Raw genomic sequence first — 20,258 nt, 5'->3', positions numbered from 1 at the left:
GTAACATCCCGAGCTTGGCTTTCTTATCTTTGAGCAGCAACGAGCTCAATGGATCAATACCTTTGTGCATCGGTAACCTTACTTCTTTAAAAGAACTCCACTAGGGCTCTTACCAGTTCACGAGCACTATATCTGATTCCCTATGGAGTCTAAATGACATAATGATGTTTAAATATGTCCAGAAATTTTCTGAGCCGCGATCTTTCCCTCGGAGTAGGAAATCTGAAGGCAGTGACCATCGTAGATTTATCAGGAAACCAACTTTTGGGCGAAATACCTAGCTCCATTGACAACCTTCAAAAAATGTTGAACTTCCCTCTATCACAGAACATGTTTCAAAGTGATAACCTGACCGGGCCGAGCCCCAGGTCGTTGGTCATACCTCAAATACTTGAACCTCTTTTTCAACCATTTATCTAGGGAGATTCCTTCACATGGCCTTTCGCAAACTTTCCGGCTCAATCATTCGTAGGAAATGAAGCTCTTTGTGGCGACCCTCATCCACAAGTTCCTCCGTGCTCTGTCACTGCCATCCATAGATCACAGACTACAAAATCACGTCTGCTAAGAACTCTTCTGCCTTGTTTCTTTTGGCAAGGAGAAATTGAAAGCTTTTAACAGAGGAAGCTTCGATTACCCTCACAACGAGAAGAAGGATAAGCTACTACGAAGTTCTACAGGCGACAAATGGTCTTAGTCCAAGCAACTTGTTGGATGGCCTAACCATCACTGTGAAGGTCTTTGATTTGGAAGTAGGAGAGTTTCAAAGCAGAATGTGAGGTTCTGAGGACATTCGCCACCGTAATCTCGTGAAGATCTGGAGCAGCTGTTGTAACCTCGATTTCAGAGCATTGATCCTGGAGTACATGCCAAATGGAAGCCTCTGGAACTGGATACACTGAGACAAGTACCACTTAGACATCCCTTAGATACTCAATATCCTAATGGATGTTGCGTCTGGACCCGAATATCTGCATGAGGGGTATTCGACTCCCGTTGTTCACTGTGATTTGAGACCAAGCAATGTCCTATTAGATGGCGAACCATGACAGCTTATGTTTCAAGTGGAGAGTTTGGTTCGGGCCAATTTGTTTCCACAAGAGGCAAGGCAATGTGTACAGCTATTGAATCTTGCTCATGGAAATTTTCAGGGGAAAGAGCCCCTGGACGACGTGGTGGAAGAACACTTGAATCGCTGGGTCGAGTAATTCATTTCCTCATGCGGTTGGAGACATCCTAGAGGCGAATATATTGAGCAGAGAAGAGCTGACTGTTGCGAAACTGGACTACGCATCGACCATCCTGGAGTTGCCTTTGCATGGTTGTGCTGAGTTGCCTGAAGAAATAATGCTCATGAATGATGATCATTCACAACTAGTTCTGCGTTTCTTGATTAGTTGAAACCGCTGCTTCCCCATGATCAATGACAATCATGCAAGCAAAAGCATTGGTTTTGTAACCAATGGACATTATCCAACTGAAATTGATCATGCACCCTATTTCTGGGGAGAGGACCAGCAATCACCAAAAAATGAAGACTTAACAGAATGACAAGGTCACGGTAAGAAAAGGCTTATACTGTCGCTTGAGGATACGACATGACAGAAAATGCTTAATAACCCGGAATAAGGCAACTTCTCTCAAGAACCGACCAAATGACGGCATTCTCCCACTTGTTGAATTCATCTGCTTTGCATTAGAGCCGCACGCACAAATGAAGAAATAATAAATCATCGGCTTTACACATTCATCCCTATACAACTCCTGCAACTTGATCTTCAAGAAAGCCATACTTATAGCAATGGCACTCAATTAGGAACCCATTATCCAGGTACATTGTTACATGTAAAAGAACAAAAATTACTCTGCAGTCTAGCGCAGAGCCAAGGCAAAAGCCGCAAAACAAATTGATCGTTCTCCTTCTGGATAATTCCAACACAATCGAGACTCTAAATCTACTCATCCTCTTGGCTGCGCACCTAGCCAACTTGTTCGTAACCACGACATCAAGCTGTGCAGCTCGTTCGACAATCTCCTTCCTCTTTCTTGTGGAGACATTGTGAGCAATCTCCGCACAATACGTCCTAAACAATTGGAACAAACAGATCAGCTTTATTAATGTTAAGATGGCAAAGTAGATTAACAGCTTCACAAGCCAATTATGCAACTGGGAGTCATCTAGTACCTGTTATGCATCATTAATAATTCAAGCTCCTTCGCATTGTGCACAACAAATTTCTTGAAACCATTAGGAAGATAATGGCGGGTCTTCTTGTCCGATCCGTAACCGATATTTGGCATCAAAGTACATCCCTTGAATTTTCTTCTTACTCGGGAATCAATACCTTTGGGCCGACGCCAGTTTGTCTGTTAATAACACAAACAGTATGGTGAGAGCCAATAAAACTAACCCCGCAAATCTTACATGGCTAACAACCAGCCCCACAGATCTTACATGGTTAACAAGACAATCGAGAAAATCTTACATTTCGAAACACAAAAAGAGTGAAAAACTAGGCATGGCCATGTTAAAAGACCATGTCAGATGGATATGAAATGTGATCAGGGATAATGTAACTGTTAGCCAGTAGATATTAAGCTAACTGTGTCGCAAGACCTGTTCATGTATTTTCTTTTTGCCCAGAAAAACGAAATGTCCAGCTACATAATGAATTTAAATCTGGACATCAGATACCATGGGCAGAAACTCATTTGTGAAAGACAAGAAAATCAACACCAAAATCAAAAAAAATAAAGAACAAATGAAACGAGAAAATAATAAGGTTTGCAATCTCAGCCGAAAGATGGTGATAATTTTAGTTATAATCACTGCAAAATCATGATAATAGGACGTTTTGCATCATAGATTGCAGAAAGAAAGGAACCTAGAGTATCTAGACAGGACAACTGAAGAAAAAAAAATGATTAAAAAACTTACTCGGTAGAGAGTTTATGTGAAAAAATGACAAACACTTGAAGACAAAGTTCTAGTACTGAATGGGATCAGATGGTAGTGCATGTTAATATTCATCATCTAACAGCAGAATTATTGGGTACAAATCATCATGTCCCATTACAGACTCTTAGACAAAACCTTGTCCAGGAAAAATAAAGCATACGAATACTTTAGTGTCAAAAACCAAGAAATGTAATTGCGACTAATTTTACACTAGTAATGTGCAAAGCATTTGCATGTCCTCATTTAATCAAATGAGACGCATGATCGGTCAATGCATATGCCCCAAAGGGATCTATAAAATTGGGTGCACTGAGTTAATGTAGTGTGGAAATAGTCCATTCAAAAATATGATAACAATTTCTACAGTGAGCACCCCATTAACCAGTTTCTCACCACTATAAGCTAGGGATCAGATAGTCGATCTCTTATCACCATCATGCATCAAGAGATGCATGTAAGACTGGGTGTCAAAGATCTATCATCAAATCCTTTAACGTTTCTTCATTGAGCCACGATTCAAAATAAAATCTAATCAGAAGTCGGACACACAAAAAAAAATCTGAACGATACTACTCGCATGGAAGAGCATGACAGAAATTTTCAAGAGACTCAAAAAAATTAATGAAAATTTGGATGAAGGGTAATCAAGAATCAGAACAGTGTTAATCACCACCAATGCATCTGCTGATGCAAGTAAGACTGGGTGTCAAAACATCTATCATCACGTTCCCCAGCATTCACTCTATATTTATAAAACAAGACCAGTTTCAAGCAAAATTAATCTTAACAGCAACAAAAACACCTAGAGAGGGAAGGCTAGAAGATAAGAAAATAAGCATCGGCTGTGAAAAATGTAAAGCCCAAATGGAAAAAAATAAAAAATAAATAAAAACATTTAGATATCAGATAAAAATGTCAATCACCACCGTGCATCAACAGATGCAAGTAAGACTGGGGCGACAAAACACTATCATCATCTATCTCTGCGAAACAACGTCGGACCAAATCGACAATACGGTATTCCCCAAGCCCATAAAAAGGCGGGCAAAAGCATCGAGACTAAGCAGAAAACAAAACCTCCAAGATTGCAATTTTCGGAAAAAGAAAACAACCCAGGAAATCGCAAGAACCATGAATCAACAAACAAGCGAAAACAGGGGAAACAAGATAAAATAAAACATAACGTGTACTAAAACCAACTAAAAGCGAGAAAGCCTATACCTTGACAGAGATCTTGCGGTCGCTCTGGGGCCTCTTGAACTGCTTGACCCGCTTCTTGACGATCCTCTTCGACAGCAAAGGCACCGCCATTTTCGCCCTCCCACCTGCTTCATCCGTCGACGACAAACAAAACTCATGTCAGAATGACCATTAACATACAGACCCACAACAAACCCATCATCACACATGCATATAATTCACTACAGCGACTCCCCGATCAAGCAAGGAAGCGCTCCTATAGGCCAAAAACAACAGCACCATCAAGCAAACCCATTACACAGAAACTAGCTATGGTGCTCCTCACAGAGAGAGAGAGAGAGAGAGATTACGGCGACAGAGTTAGGGTTTGAGGAGGCCGACGAGGTGAGGAGTGGACGAGGAAGGTGGAAGATAGAGGTTATATATAGGCGCTCGGAGTCACTGCTAGGGTTTCGTTTGCGGCGAAACTCTTCTTGTTTGCGGGTCTGTTTGGCTGGTGGGATAATTTACTTAGAACAGTATAGATTCATTTATAGTAAATCTTTTTTTTTTTTTGGGGGGCTAGAACTCACTTATAGGAAATCATTTTCATTATCAAACCGGCCAATATAATATATATATCAGTTTCATTATAAATAAAGTGGACTTTATTTCTAAACAGCAAAAAACGAACTTTTTCTTGTTGCTTTCATTTTTCAAAGTAAAGATATTTTTTGCGAAGTGAAATGACTCGTTATTATCTATAATATATTTTTAGAAAAAATATATGATTTTCTTAATGTATTCAATTTAAGTAACCTATAAGATATGTAAGCATTATACACGAGAGAAAAGACAATTAAAAATGCACTACTAAAAATTATTTAGTTAAATTTATTTGTCTTTTTTTAATCACACTATTAAAAATTACTTAGCTAATATTCAATTTAACCATTGTAGGGATCCAAGCCGAAAATAGGAAGGATTTATGCACCAAGAAAAAATAAAGTACATTTATCAAAAAAAAAGTTGGGTCGAAACCTTTGTCAATTTCTTTCTTCTTTTTTTTTGGTCAAAAATAGAGTTTTATATTCAAACTAGCAAAATAGGACAACCCTTACCCAGGGTGCCAGAACATAACAGATCCAAGAGGGGTGGGGGAGGTGAAATAGTCCAGTTTGAGGGAAGGGTGTAGCGACCATGGGCTTTAGCAACCCAATCGGCGATACAATTGGCCTCTCTCCTGCAGTGCTGAATCCAAAGGTTGGAGAATCGGGAGATCAACACCGCACACTCAGCAAACAGACCGCGAATCTCCCACGGCGTCAAACTGGGGTTATGCACGGTAACCACAAGTATCAAACAATCGAACTCCAGCAGTAAGTTCTTGTGCTCTTTCCCTTTCTGCAGCAGATGTTTAAGGGTAAGGGTTAGCGCTAATACCTCCACCTGCAGCACCGAAGAAGCTTGGATGCCGCTGGTGAAGTCGTTGACGAGTTTTCTGACGGCACACGTAAGCTATCGCGCCCTTGTTGCTTGCCGTTGGAAAAACCCCATCAATGTTCACTTTCACTACACAAGCTTGGTGGACGCTACACTAGATTTGAGTTTGTAAGGTTTTCATTTGGTTTCGACACCAGCCAATCGCGGTGCAGCGATCCGTGCGTTTGCCAAAGCCACCTCCACCACTTGCTCGGATCTAGGCGTTACTTACGGAAGACAAAGTGATTACGTGCCTTCCAAATCTGCTATAGGATGGATGCTAGAGTCTCCAAATTAGGTAAGAGGTCTCTATTCCCTATCGATCCGCAAGCCAGGCATCTATTCTATTCACTCCTTGTTGTGGTATCTTGATTTTGACTTGTGGGTGTGACCAAATGCCTTGCATCCATGGGCATAATAGAAAAATATGTTATGCTGTTTCTGGGAGTTGATCTTAGCATAAATTACATACCGGATATGGGATGATTCATCTATTATACAAGTTCTCCTTTGTAGACAACGCATTATGGCATAAGGACCACATGAATATGTGAATTTTAGGGGCTATCTTCATGGTCCATAGCTGTCTCTAGAGTTTCCGTGGGGTTTGATAGGATGAGGAGGCTATGCTGTGAATGTTGTTGTTTTATGTATGTCTGATATAATTATACCCACTATTCACTGTATAAGTACCGGTTTGCGTCCCTTTCCATATGAGTTGGTCAGATGTGGATTGGGTGCGTACTTGGATGGTAAGAATTTCCTCAATAGTTTGGTCGTCAAAACTGTTGTGAAGTAGAGGAACATTCCATATACTATGTTCTGGAATAATGAAATATGCCACCTTCACAGGTTCTCCTCTAGGTGCAGGCCCCCCTATAATACCTTTTGATAGCCATTTATCTTCTCTAACTCTTATCATTTGCCCGTCGCCGACCGACCATTGTAGTTGATTTGATATTGAATCTCTGCCCATCAACAAACTTTGCCAACCCCAAGATGATCTAGCTCCTTTTTATGCATGCCAGAAGTCCTTAGAATGTAAATAAATTCCTTTGAAGATTATGCTCCACAGGGAGGATGGGCGTTGGAGGAGTCGCCACGCCTGTTTACCCAACAAAGTTTTGTTGAAAGCGATTAAGTCTCGAAAGCCAAGCCCTCCTGTTTCCTTACTGCATTTGATTATGTCCCATTTCTTCCAGTGGATTCCTGACTTGCTACAATTAGTTTGCCACCAGAATCTTGTTATTTTCTGTTCAATGGATTTATGAATAGACACAGGAATTTTAAATATCGACATAGCATACTTTGCAGAGTGCTTGTGCTTGCTGTCTTAATTAGGATTTTTTTTGCCTTTGGAAATTAAATTCTCTTTCCACCCTTCCAACTTAGCATTCACTCGCCTAATCTAGGCAAACATCTCCTTTTTGGAGCCTCCCCAATCAGACGGTATGCCTAGGTATTTACCAATCTTTCCAAGCATAGGTACTCAATTCTCTTGCCATGTTTTCTTGCAATCTAATAGGATAATCTTTACTAAAAAAATCCTTGATTTATTCATATGACATCCTGATTTTCCAATTCTATTTTCAATAAATTGAGACGGGTATTTTGTTGGCACGCATATAGTTCTTTTCCTTGAGTCGGCCACTTATGTAAAAAATAGTCTATTAAGTGAAGCCGTTAAGAGATTCTAATGCATTAGACTTGAGAATTTGACCAAGAAGCGACCTTTCGACTGAGCTAATCTGCAAGGGTTATTACGACACAATTAAAAATCGATTAGAGACCGGAGATAAATTGACTCAACAAAGGCATGTGATCAAGTGTGGGTGATTCCACCAGATTGCACAATTCTTGTCGATTGGCACTAGACCGACTTTTCTGTCAATTGAGTACCTTGTGTCCGTATTTGAAACCTTGAGATTACCCAGACAATCGTAAGTCGCCAATGTGTCAAAAATGTACATTGTGGTTTGATCAACCACAGGTCAAATGCACGAAAATTTCTAAAAGCTACCCAAAGATTAGGACGCGCTACTAGCGTGCTAGAGTGAAATTAATTGTAAATTGAGATCGAATTCAGAAATTGAAAGTTTGGGTGTGTCACAAATTATTTTAGGAACATTGACTCATCTTTGGAAGATTTTTCATGCAAGCCGAGTTTTTCAGCAAAATAATCAAGGTATGGTTAATTTGGTTCGGAAAATTGGTAGGCCCGCTTTTGGTGGTATTTTTGAGATTAAGATGGTTTTATAGTCAAGTAAATATGTGAGTTGAAGTGTGGTGACATTGGATTAATTTATGAACTTTAATTAGACTCAATTGGAAGTGGATTGATTGGAATTGAAGAATTTAATGTACAGGATTTCATGCCACGGCGGAAAATGAAATTAAACCTATTGGAATAAGGTTGTGGGAGGTTGGAATTAGTGGATTTTGACATCACAAGTGATGTCATGAGATGGGGCAAGAGTGGCTAGGATGGCGACACATGGAGGGTGGAGATTGAATTCCAAAAAGGTGGGGTGTCACTTCCCCCATCTCCATCATCTTCTTCATTGAGTTTTGTTCTTGAATTTTTGGGAGGGGAGAAGCCAGCCATGTGAGACCAACTAGCCCGACGCCCAGCTCGTCCACCACTCGCCGCTGTCACTGGAGCCGTCGCGGTCGTTGGCCGTCCGCACATGAAGGTCCACGCGCCTACTCGCCGTCATCCAACTCACCGCTCCGCCCTTCATCCGTCGACCCTTTCTCCTCCACCTCTCCTTGGGGCTTGAAACCCGAATCGAAGAAGCCCCGAAGCGGAAACCTAGCGGCCGTTGCGGCCACGGCCCGAAGTCGTTGCCATCGTAGCCCTCCGCCTCACTCTCTCCCCCTTGCGGTTCGACCGTCTCTCCTCCTTCTTTGGTGTGCCTTGAAGGCTTCGAAAACCAGCAGCAAACCGAGAAGCTCGTCGAAGCCATACGCCGCCGGAGGAACCTCCACCACCGCCCGTCACCGTTCATCCCTACACACAGCCGTCACTACTCCGCACGGCTCCGTCTCCCTATCGCCTGCCTCTGCGTCGCAGCTGCTGCATCAGCCCGTCCCAGAGCCATTTAGCCACCTCCAGCCACTGTGAGACCCCGTCGTCGGCCGCACAACACCGCTGCAGCTCCTCCGTTCGTTTTCGACCTAAGTCGACACCGAGATCTACCATTTCTCGGCCTCAAACCGCGACGAGACAAAAAGCAAACAAAAATGGGTATTCCAACATGGTTTTGGCCCATTTTGGTTGGCTTCCCAACCCCGAATGCTTGGCCCGCCTTGGAGAAAATCGATCCCCACGACGACTCCGTCGTTTTGGTCCGATCAGTTCGTTAATCGGGAAAGTTTAGCTCACTAAATCTTGATTAGAGGGTTAATTATACTTAAGAAGGTTTAGTTTATGTTAAGTGTTATTAGATGGTTAGTTTAATTTATTTAAGTGTAGATTATATTAAGGTGCTTAATTAACTTAAAGTGTGTTTAATTTAAGGCTTAGTGAATGTTTATATTAATATAAGCCTTGATGTGACTTAAAGGAATTTATTTTTGATTTATTTAAGTATTTCGAAATTATTAAATAATTTAATAATATATATTTATTCGAAATTATTAAAATATTATTATTTAATTAATTTCGTAATACAATTAATTATTTATTAAATTTCGAAAATTATTTCTTTTTTGGGACCTTATTTTCTCAGAATTTCTTGATCGTTCTTTGTGTATTAAGATTATTAATTTGATGAGTGGATATTGCAAATTGAGTGATAATTTGTGCAATTGATTGCTGAATTGTGAAATTGAGTGGTGATTGTGAAAAGTATATAATTTTTTTCAGAAAATTCCAAGTGTCGGATTTGACACAAAAAATGGATTTTAAGTATTATATCAAGCAGTGGGGTTTGAAAAAGAATGGTGTTAGTTTTTCTAGTTCGAATTTGATTATGTACTCACACACACAATTACTTTCTCAGATGTTTTTAATATGAAGAAAAATGGCCGAAATCACTATTTTAAATGGAAGTATTGAGTGAAATGCAAAGTGTCCTGGGGTTGAATATGATTTTATTGTGTGATAATTAAGAGGAAGTTGTCCAAGGCTGTTGAGCCGAACTTGCCCCTATATGGGATGCCCTTTACAACAGATGCGGGTCGCAGTAGAGGCTAGGCCTTTGGATCTATGCTCTTTTAGGAATGCCGTCAACGTAGTGGAAGCCGCGCTCCAAGGGGAGAAGTGATACCGGCATTAATGTCGTAGATAGCCGAACTGCGAGTAGGCTATGCCATTATGTGACAGTGAATAACAATTGGATAGCATGTTGAGTGTTATTAACGGGTCGGATTATGGGACGAAATCATATGGCATAGTATGAGACGTGTGACGCCCAAAATTTCATTAGTTAGATTAAGCATATTTAAGACTTTAAAATATATATGTATATATATATAAATAATAAAATAAAATAGTAATAACCCAGAAAAATAAATCAAAACTCAAGAAGAAAAATTTAGTCATAAAAGAAGAAGAAGAAGAAGAAGAAGATTGTCAAAAGACTTTTCCCCGTAAAGCAAGAATATACGAAACCCCACCACTTCTCCCCCATGTGATAGTAGAAATAATAAAGAAATTAAAAAAAAAAAGAGGGGGAGAAATAAAAAAATAAAAAAATTTAAGAGAAACATTTGTTTTGCTCTTCCCCACGTTGCGTCCAGATGTTGTCGAAGAAGGGGGGAGGCTACACGTATTCCATTTTCTCTCTCTCTCTCTTTTACGAAGAACCCACCCTCATCTGCGTTTTCTCTACCGAGACACCGCCTTCCTTTTCTCTCACTTCTATTCGTCTCCACCGAGCCTAACCCATCTCAGCCCCTCACGACCCGGTGCCTTCATCCAATAGCGTAATCGTTCTTTGCTCGGTTCCGATCAAAGCTTCAACGCCGGCTGTAAAGCCTAGCCATCCGACACCTCCTTTCCCTTCCATTGACGAAGGATCCAGGCAAGTGGAGCTGTTCTTATAGTCTCGCGTCCCTGAATTTGCTCGCTTGGTGCTGCATGTTGTTTAGGGTTGGGTAGCTGCGATTGGGGGTGCAGGGGATGGCTAGTAAAGCCCTGTCCATGGTTGGGATCGGTAGTTGGTGAAGCCGGTTGCTGTTCGGTTGTGACGAGGTGTCGCTCTTGGAGTCCTATCGATATGGGTAAACCAGAGGGAACCGTTAGTGCGTGCGTTCTCTATTCTTGTTTTGTTACACGTTTCTTCAACTCCATTTTCTAGGTTCGACCTTCATTGAGCAGCGGGTCGCTGTATCCAGAGAATTACGATGTTTCTGGGGCTATTATTTTTGTTATCGTTGAGGAACTTTGGGTCGATGGACTCAAAATTAAGTAATGAAATGCTATTCTTGATTAGAGTTGGTTAAAATAGATTATGGTTTTTGTGTTCAGCCATTGCCAGTGGGATATGGTGTTGGGTTCTAACCAGGTCGGCAACCCACGAACCCCAAGCGCTGTGAGTGGCTCCCTTGGGCTAAGTTTTGGTCACGATTATTGAGGATGGGGGTGATTGAGGGGTAGTAGTATCGAAAGGGAAATTGCCAAGTGTTAGATTTTTCATTTTTCTTTTAGGCGCGAAGGAGGGCTAGTTTAGTTCCATCAAATTTAATTAAAAATGAAACTAATATGTAATCTAGAACTCGTGATTTTGATGTGTTCTTGAGTTAAGATTCGCACGTGGTTGGAGTATTGCAATTTAGTTTGCAATTCAGTATAGATTCCTAGAACTAGATTTACTAGACCCTCTTTGTTTGTAAATTTTATGGCTTTTGCCGTGGAAGAATTCTAAGTGAGTGAAAATGTACTATAACTACTCCTAGATGCTGTGTAAGTGTGTTGAGATGCTACATGATGAATTTATAGTAAAACAAATGGTTTGATTGTGCTGGAAATGAAGAGAAAAGCATTGGATGTTTTCTGTCTTAAAGGAACATGGATAGAAATTAGTTTATATTGTGTCACTTTAATTTCTAGAGATGAAGATGAGGAAAATAACCATTTAACTTAAGATAACACCCATTAGATTCAGTTTAACTCATAGTTATAGTTATATGAATACAAGAACGTGTAGATAGAAGCAATTTATTTTAAAATAGAGAAACTGTTATGTAGAAAACGGCCTGACTTTTGATGGTTCTTCGAATTCTCTGTAATTATCTATCTAAAATTTGACTTCGTGTCCTTGATGAAAGTTGTAAATGACATCTTTAGGAGTAACATATTAAAATTTGAGAAGAAACGGACAAATGTTGGTTGGTGAAACGATTTTCTTCTGTAGATACTAAATCTGAGAGTTGCTGCAGAATTTTGAGGAGAAGACAACAAATTACTGCTCTTAATACACTGAGATTTAGGCTTAGGTTCCTTCACGAAAAATGTTAATCTAGGTCCCTTTTATAACATACTGAAATTTCGTGATATTATGATAATGATTGATGTACTTTCTATGTCTGTGAACAAAGCTGCTCCTTTTGTCCATAAACTGCTTGATCCGAGAATATGTATTAGTTGTTGTCTCTTGTATTGGATTCTTAGTTGGCTGAGATTGTTGGTGCTGCAACAAGGTGGAAATATGAATGTATGATTGGCTAGTGAGCCATGTGAGACCTCGAGTGTCGGGATGCCTGGAGAGGGGTGAAAAGAAGTAATGGTGTTATCTTTAGAGGTCTGAGAAGGGTTGAACAGCTTCTCATGAGACCTCGTGATACCAGGTTAGGTGCGGGGGGTTCAGGGTGGAGTGTCGTCTCCCCCTGGATGATTGTTGCAGCTAGGTTTCTGTGGATTAAATAAATTGATGATTTTGTTTACTTATTTGCCCTGTTAGGGTCTGCATAGTAACCTTCCCAGCCCAAAAATTTCTATTCTTCTCTTCCCGAACAAAAAAAAGAATAGAAACATGTTTGATAACGGCAAGTTAGTTTTTTTTAGGGAACAAAAAGTTAGCCCGGAATGGTTTTGGAATAGAAATGAGAAGTAAAAAAGTTGCTTCTTGTTCAGGAACAAATTTAAGAAATAAGTGAATTTTTTTTTTTTTTATTCTTCTCTTGCTAACCACCATTGACCGCCGTTGACCACCACCCGTCCGCCGCCGCCGGCCGACCGACCGCCGGCAGCCGGCCGCGCCGCCGCCGGTCGCTGGAGGCCGATCGATTGCCGTCGCCGCCGGTCACCGCGGCCCCGCCGGACGCCACCGGAACGCCGCGGATGCCCGGCCGCCGGCCGCCGGAGGCCGACCGACCGTCGCCACCGCCCGGTCGCCGCCCGCCACCGCCACCGCCGGTCGCCAACCGACCGTCGCCGGCCAGTCCGGGCGACGCGGACGCCGCCGGCCCGACCGCCGGCCACGCCGGTCGCGGAGGCCGACCGACAGCCCCCGCCGCAGTCGCCCGGTCGAGCGCGATCGCCGCCGCCGCCGGTCATGCCGCTGACAGCCGGGCCGGGCCGCGCGGTCGCCGCCGGTCACCGCTGGACGACGCCGGATGCCGCCGGGCGGCGGAGGCCGACCCGGCCGTCGCCGCCGGGCGGCCGGAGGCCATCGCCGCCGCCGCCGGCCATTGCCGCGCCACCGCCCCGGTCGCCGAGGCCGACCGACGCCGCCGCCGCCGGTCGACGACGTCGCCGCTGACACCGCCGCCGCCGCACGCCGCCGCCCGGCCAAGCGCCGCCGGCCGACTCCCGCCGCCAATCGCCGCCGACGCCCATCGGCCGCCACCTCCCGCGGCCGCCGGCAGCGCGTGCGGCGGCGGCGGCGTCCGGCGGTGGCCACGGTATACCGGAAAAAATAAAACACAAATAAATATAAAAAATAAACTGTTTTTTACCAAACGCATTTCTATTCTTTTTCTATTTCTAGAGTAAAAATTTTGTGTAGTTATCAAACGGGTTTTTTTACATAGAAATTGTTCCCCCAGAATAGAAATAGAAAAGAACTATTTCTGAAAAAAATTGTCCCCCAGCCAAGAAATGTTCTCATGCGGACCCTTATTGGCCAATCCAAGATAGGACTAATCGCCCACTTGTTGAGTTTTTAAAATAAAAACTCACACTTGTTATTATATTGTTTCTTGAGTAGAAGATGTCTCCCATCGCACCGCCTACCCCACCCGCCACAACGACCATCCTCTATGGCTCCTCCGCCGACTTTGTGTGGCGGTAAGAGGATTTCCTGGACCGACATTTCCCGGGAGTAGTCTTTGTCAAATACACCTCATGTTTGACAATAGATACAGGGGCGTCTATGGGGCCAGCTTATATGGTCTTCGTTGTCCTTTACGCTCGGGTAGATGGACGGCTGGTGGGACCCTTGACGCTATATGAAGATGGACCGGGGTAGGGTGGTAGTCCTGCGAAGTAGGAGGTGGCAGAGAAGTGCTGGACGTGTGGGAAGACTTTTGTTTTTGTTTGTTTAACAACATGTACTTACCCAAGGAGAGGCGGGATATTTTGTATTCGTGGTTTATAGTGTTTTTTGTAGAAATCCCCCTCTCTCAATATCATCTTCCCCACGTGTAAAGACATCAAGTTTATGATAAATAGAGCTGAGTAGCTCAGTTTCTTATGACTCTGCTTGACTGAAATTTATTTTACAATTCTTGAAGTACAAATAAGTCGAGTGTAATCAATGCATATGAGATCCAAGGATGTCACAAGACATGTCATCACGATTTAGTCTTATAATCCGGACTCTTGTTGGCGTTCAAAGTGGTTTAAGTTCCTATTATTATCTATGATTGAGTGATTTGAATCGTGCTAATTTACAGGAGGGAACTGAGGCAAAGTAAGTTCTCTATGTGGTGTGGCTAGGTCACCCTTAGGTGTATTTTCTTTCTAATAAGGGTTTAGGGGGTTGAACTTGCTGAGATAATGTCTCACCCCGTTTTTGGCCAAAATTTCACGACCATAGATGGTGAAACCCCCGAAGGCTGATCAATCAGAAGTGGGATCGAAGAACGAGTCTGACTAGTGGTCATAGGACTGATCCCTTTTGTAAATTGCCCATTTTTGGTATATATGTAAACCCTAGTGTGGTTACCTTTGAAAGCGTGTTTGTTTATGAATGAGTTGGTTTCCTGCTTTCCTATCCCGTGAGTTTTTGTCAGGGGTTTTATAATACGTTCCACTAGCACAATAATAAATTAATGAGGTCGGCGACACTATTTGGGAATGTCGCATTTGCATGACCATGGCGGAATATTAGTTTGCTCGAGATTCGGGGCGTGACAATTCAGGTTCACAGCTTATCCCGTAGCTAAACAATATTGATTAAGCACATTTGCTAAATTCTGACATTCTTGGAGTTTTCCATCTAATAAAAAGATAGCATCATCCGCGAAATATAGATGAGATAGGGTAGGACACCACCTGTTTAATTTGATTCCCTTAATGTTTCCCATGTCGATGGCTTGTTTGATAAAGGTGGATAATACATTCGCCAGGATGAGCAGTACGGGAGAGAGGATCTCCTGTTTGAGCCCCTTGATGGATGAAAGTAGCTTAAGGGTTCTCCATTAAATTTGACACTGAGGGAAACCGTTGTAATTTATTGCATCACCCACTTTACCCATTTGACATGAAATCCCAATTTGAGTAGATATTCCTCTAAAAAGTCCCATTCCACCCGATCGTAGGCTTTTTGCATATCCAGCTTCAATACTTCCTGAAATGTTATCTTTCTTTTTCTAATCTTGAGCTAATGGAGTGCCTCTTGGACCACTAGTATGTTGTCTTGGATTTGTCCGCCACTCACGAATGTACTTTGTTCCGTAGATATCAACTCAGGCAACCATGGTTTCAAACGGTTAGCTAGCACCTTGGACATGATTTTATAAACGAAATCGTATAGACTAATTGGACGATATTGATTCAGCCTTTCTAGGTGTGGTATCTTGGGAATCAAGGAAATGATTGTTCTGTTGAAATCTAGGTGCAACACTCCTAAGATAAAGAAGTCTTTTACTGTGATGAATATGTCTTCCTGTAGAATATCCCAGTGATTCTGGTAAAATAATCCATTTAAGCCGTCTAGCCCAGGAGCTTTAGTAGCACCCAATTGGTAAGTTGCTTGTTGTACTTTCTCTTGAGTGCCGCAACTGTTAAGATATTATTCATTTTCTCCGTTACGACTTATGGACATTGTGCCAAAATAGGCCCAAATTCACAATGTCCAACTGATCTATACAATTCTTCAAAGAAATCCATCGTCATCTCCTTCAGTCGCTTATAGTCTCAAATCCACTCTTGGTTTTCATCCTACAACATACTTATTCGGTTCCTTTGCCTCCTTTGGATAGTGGTGGCATGGAAAAATTTTGTATGCTTGTCCCCCCATCGAAGCTAGTTAATCATTGACCTCATCGCCAATATTGTTCCTCATGTTGCGATAATTGTCTTATTTCCTCTTTCAGTCAGCTAACCATCACTTTGTCATAGTGGCCACTAGGTTGATTTATATGATTCTAAATTTGCTGCTTCAATGCATTAAGTTGATGATGGCCCTTGGAGAATTTCGATCGACTCCAGGTTAGCAAGGGCCAATGAGACCGGCCTTTAACTTTGCGGGTAGTCTTTGTGGTGTTCAAGCTGTGAGGATGCTTAAGAGTTTGTAATGACCATACGACACTCCTTATCTTGTATCCAAAAAGCTTCTAATGTAAATGACTTCTTTCTTTTGACTGGGGTCACTTCAGTGGTTAAGAGTATCGGACTATGATCAGAACCCAGAGCAGGTAAGGCAAAAACTTCAGCTTCCAGAAATGTCACTCGTCGTTCCATGGTACAAAGCACCCTGTCCAACCTTTCTTTAACAAATTCCTCCCCTTCTCTATTATTTACCCACGTGAAGGCACATCCCTTACTTTCCACATCCATCATTGAACAATCATTTAAAAGTTCACGAAATGAATGCATTCGATGTGATTCAGCTAGCCTCTTGCCTACTTTCTCCAAATGATAGATGATCTCATTGAAATCTCTAATGCAAACCCACGGTAAGGTATTAGAGGAACTGATTTGTCGCAATTCTGCCAATAAGTTTTGTCTTTATTGATACACTGCTGGCGCATGAAGACATGTGAGACGCATTAGTATTCCACAATTCACATCCTTGAAAATCATATCAATGAAATCCGTAGTGTGACGATCTACACACAGGGAAACTTGATCATTCCAAAACACCACCAGACCTCCATCCAAACCAATAGTGTTCACCACATGACAACTTGGGAATTTCAGTCTCTTCTGAAGTTGTTGGATCACCACTTTCTAATTTTTTGTTTCCATCAAAAACACTATGCTGGGCTTTTCTTGAGCCATAAGGGCCCTTAGTGCTTGAACTGTCAAGGGATTGCCCAAACCTTAACCCTAGCTTATTAGCTTCATTTGTCACTTGGTGGCTTAATAGGGCTAGTCACCAAAGCCCAATTTCTAGAACCCTCCACCCTTGGTGGCTTTTTAGGGCCAGCCACCAAAGCCCAATTTCTGGAACCCTCCACCTCAAAAATTGGTGTATTCATTAGCTGAGTTTCATCTATCCCCTCTTGCATATAAGTTCGCATCCCATAAGGATTATGTCTTTTAGCTTTCTTGATAGGGCCAGCGATGGTGTTCAGACGTGTGCTATTCAGTTCTTGAATTTTGTGGATCTCTCTACTAAGTCCCTACTATCCTCAAGCTGTTTGGGTGCAGAGGACTTTGACATAGTAGCCGCAACTTCTATTGGTTTGTCTTCTTGATGACTTTTTTTTTTATCTATTCTGTGTTGGTATTGAGTTTGCTCCTTGCTGGTAGCTCCATGAGTTCCTTGTTTGTTCTGTTTCTTTGAGGCTCCACAGGTATCAATTGGGTGGATGACTTAGGGATTTCCGGTATAATCTCTGTTACCTCCTCCCATTTGTCTTGTGTCTTGTAAAAGGTTAGCCAAAACAAACTATGTTCCCAGACTTCAGCGCGCAGCCATTGGCCATAATACATCTTATCTTTCCCTTCCATTTTTTCTTCATCAAAAGTAAAATCTTTACAGTACATAGCATAATGACCAAGTTTTCCGCACGAGTAACAATAGTGTGATAACCTTTCATATCGAAAATCCAGCCAGATGTTCTTGTCTTCTAGTTTGATCAACTTGCTTGTTTTAAGCGGTTCCTACGGTCGGAGTTCGACTCTAGCCCTCCCAAACTTTGAGGGTGGTTCCTTCTTTACTCTCAATTTTAACATCCAACACTCTACCGACATGTCTCACAGCTTTGTAGATCATACTCTCCATACACCGTTTTAGAGGAAGCCCAAATACTTGAACCCATAAAGCGCAAGTTGTAAAGTCATAGCAATGTAGGGGGAGTATTCGATTCAAGGCTTTAAAATCACTAGGTGATTCGAGAGGAGCCAAGGACCATTCTCCAATACCCTGTGTTTTTCCCCTTCAGTGTTGAACTTAAAAACATATAGGCCAGCTTCACGCTGAGATATTTCTACTTGGTTAGTTCTCCATGCTCTTTTCATTGTATTTTGAAATGCTTGTAAATTAATGGATAGGTTAGAGAGAAGCTTACCCACTAGTATAAGTTTGCATTCCTCTAGTTTTTCTGTTGGGGCCACGTCATCCCATACCTCGATTTCTTGTTCTGACCATAGTTGGCCTAATCTATTGCAGAGTGCGACGAGACGTGCATCTTCTTCCTGCTCAATGCAATCCATCAGAAGTCCTGCACTAGGTGGGTTCACTGGAAAGGCAATCCAGATTGACAATCCCGCATGCAAAGCTGCCAGGAGCTACAAGGTTGGAATTGTGACTGGCGAAGGATGCAACCTGACGCAGCAATTGAGGCATTTGATGGTCAAAAGATGGGGGTGGAGAAAGTGAAGGACACGATTATAATGGTGATGGTCCCTCTTTGGGGAAGTGAGGTGGGTCTGAGAAATGAGAGAGAAATAAGCGGTAATAGCTAATTGAGGGAAGAGATGTATGGTGAACAACTGAGTTCCATAACCTGTATTGGAATGGAACGATGGGAAAGTGAAATGGGTTATCTGAAGGACGATAGAAGGAAGATGGTGGCAATCATCGGTGGGGGTCAAGGTTTCTGTGGGAAGGTCTACCATTAAGGTAGAAAGAGCTCTACATTTCGAGGGTAAACTTGAATGGTTTTCGCTAATTTCTATATTTTTGGTAGTTTCTTTCATCAATTGGAATGTCATAAAGTGGAGGAGAACGTGGTTGAGAAAGTTGCCATAAAAATAGGAATTGACTTAGTGGAGACAAACATGATTGACATTTTTCTCCCATAGCAAATATTCTCTTTAAATAGTTTGTACCTTCACTACAAAGGGCAAATCATGGGAGTAATATTGAGAATAGAACTATTTTGACATCTAAGGGATGGACACCAAATAATTTCAAAACATTCAAGTGTGTGAATTCAAGATGAATGTTATTTCCCCATGGTAAGTCTTTGTGAATCAGTCATTATTAAGAGTGTTCCACTATTCTTTTAAGAAAATTGAGAAACAAAAATTTGTATTCACTAAAAATAAGCTATACAAACAAGAATTACTCATTATGTAAAGAGCTTAACTTGTATATAAGGGACAGCTCATGTTTAATATAATTAGTTAATTTACAAGAACGACTTAGCTTTTTGTTAATGTAATGATACATTTCATTTCTACACACACACAAATATACAATAGTAAACTAGGGATGGGCACAAGGAGAAGACAATCACCCAACAAGGTTTCGACCTGTGTAAGGTGATTCTTCCCACAAGAAACAAATGACGAAGAAAATGGCAAGGCATCGAGCGAAATTTCAGTGGGGCACGGCAGAAATAGACTCACTCCAACCCTGTCGTCCCTACTCAATTTATATGCTTATCTTGAGAGATAAATATTTTAATATTTAGGTAACTTATATAAATGGTAATTCAAATATGGAATATCACATAAATTTAACTTATATTTCGTAAATTTGATACTCATGGTAATTACAGATAATGATTGAAACTATAAGTCATCACTATAACTTATGAAAAAGTTATCCACTTGATATTACAGTTTCACAATTAAAGTATACATCTTCATATTTCTTGAATTAATTGCAATATAACTATCAATTATTTCGTACATTACAATTAGATAAACTACCCAAGAATTAGATGATATATCTCCACATTTAATTTATCTATATCTATCTTTCTACAAATTGGAAGAAAAATAAAATACATGAACAAGATAATTTGAAAAACTATTTAAACAATCTTACCAAGGAGATGTAAATGTACTTCATAATGACCTCCATCTATGATTAACATGAGTGTGGAAAAATATGGTTAAAAGTAAATTCTAAATCAGACTATTAAAATAGACTTAATGTGCCAAAACATCAGTCAACTTTGACGGCTAACCATAATTATACTATTCTTTTAAAATTTAGTGATGTAAACCTACAGTTTGTATCATGATGATTATTATTGTCAAAATAGATGAATTATGGATGCTCTCCTAGTATCCTCTGTTTTTCTTTTTTTCTTTTTTCTTTTTTTCTGGTTGTATGGTGTACAAGGA

At 41.3% G+C, this 20,258-nt stretch overlaps 1 protein-coding gene and 5 non-coding genes across 6 annotated transcripts; all 6 read right to left on the bottom strand.

The window, feature by feature from the left end:
- Positions 1 to 1,885: 1,885 nt before the first annotated feature.
- Positions 1,886 to 4,661, bottom strand: LOC104445142 (60S ribosomal protein L32-1). Its single transcript, XM_010058965.3, is given in 5 exon segments — positions 1,886 to 1,978; positions 1,981 to 2,084; positions 2,186 to 2,367; positions 4,181 to 4,284; positions 4,510 to 4,661. Coding segments are annotated over 4 exon segments (399 nt in total). The 5' UTR covers positions 4,271 to 4,284; positions 4,510 to 4,661; the 3' UTR covers positions 1,886 to 1,955.
- LOC120294195 lies at positions 2,787 to 2,872 on the bottom strand. Its single transcript, XR_005551686.1, has one exon. It is a non-coding gene; the product is annotated as a small nucleolar RNA Z196/R39/R59 family (small nucleolar RNA).
- On the bottom strand, positions 2,998 to 3,074 carry LOC120294194. The gene has a single exon (XR_005551685.1). It is a non-coding gene; the product is annotated as a small nucleolar RNA Z195/SNORD33/SNORD32 family (small nucleolar RNA).
- On the bottom strand, positions 3,366 to 3,448 carry LOC120294210. The gene has a single exon (XR_005551701.1). It is a non-coding gene; the product is annotated as a small nucleolar RNA U31b (small nucleolar RNA).
- LOC120294213 lies at positions 3,608 to 3,688 on the bottom strand. Its single transcript, XR_005551703.1, has one exon. It is a non-coding gene; the product is annotated as a small nucleolar RNA U31b (small nucleolar RNA).
- On the bottom strand, positions 3,859 to 3,940 carry LOC120294208. Its single transcript, XR_005551699.1, has one exon. It is a non-coding gene; the product is annotated as a small nucleolar RNA U31b (small nucleolar RNA).
- Positions 4,662 to 20,258: the final 15,597 nt, after the last annotated feature.

The sequence above is a fragment of the Eucalyptus grandis genome, chromosome 5 (assembly GCF_016545825.1).
Source record: "Eucalyptus grandis isolate ANBG69807.140 chromosome 5, ASM1654582v1, whole genome shotgun sequence".
Classification (NCBI taxonomy): Eukaryota; Viridiplantae; Streptophyta; class Magnoliopsida; order Myrtales; family Myrtaceae; genus Eucalyptus; species Eucalyptus grandis.
This window is presented reverse-complemented; position numbering and strand designations above follow the sequence as displayed.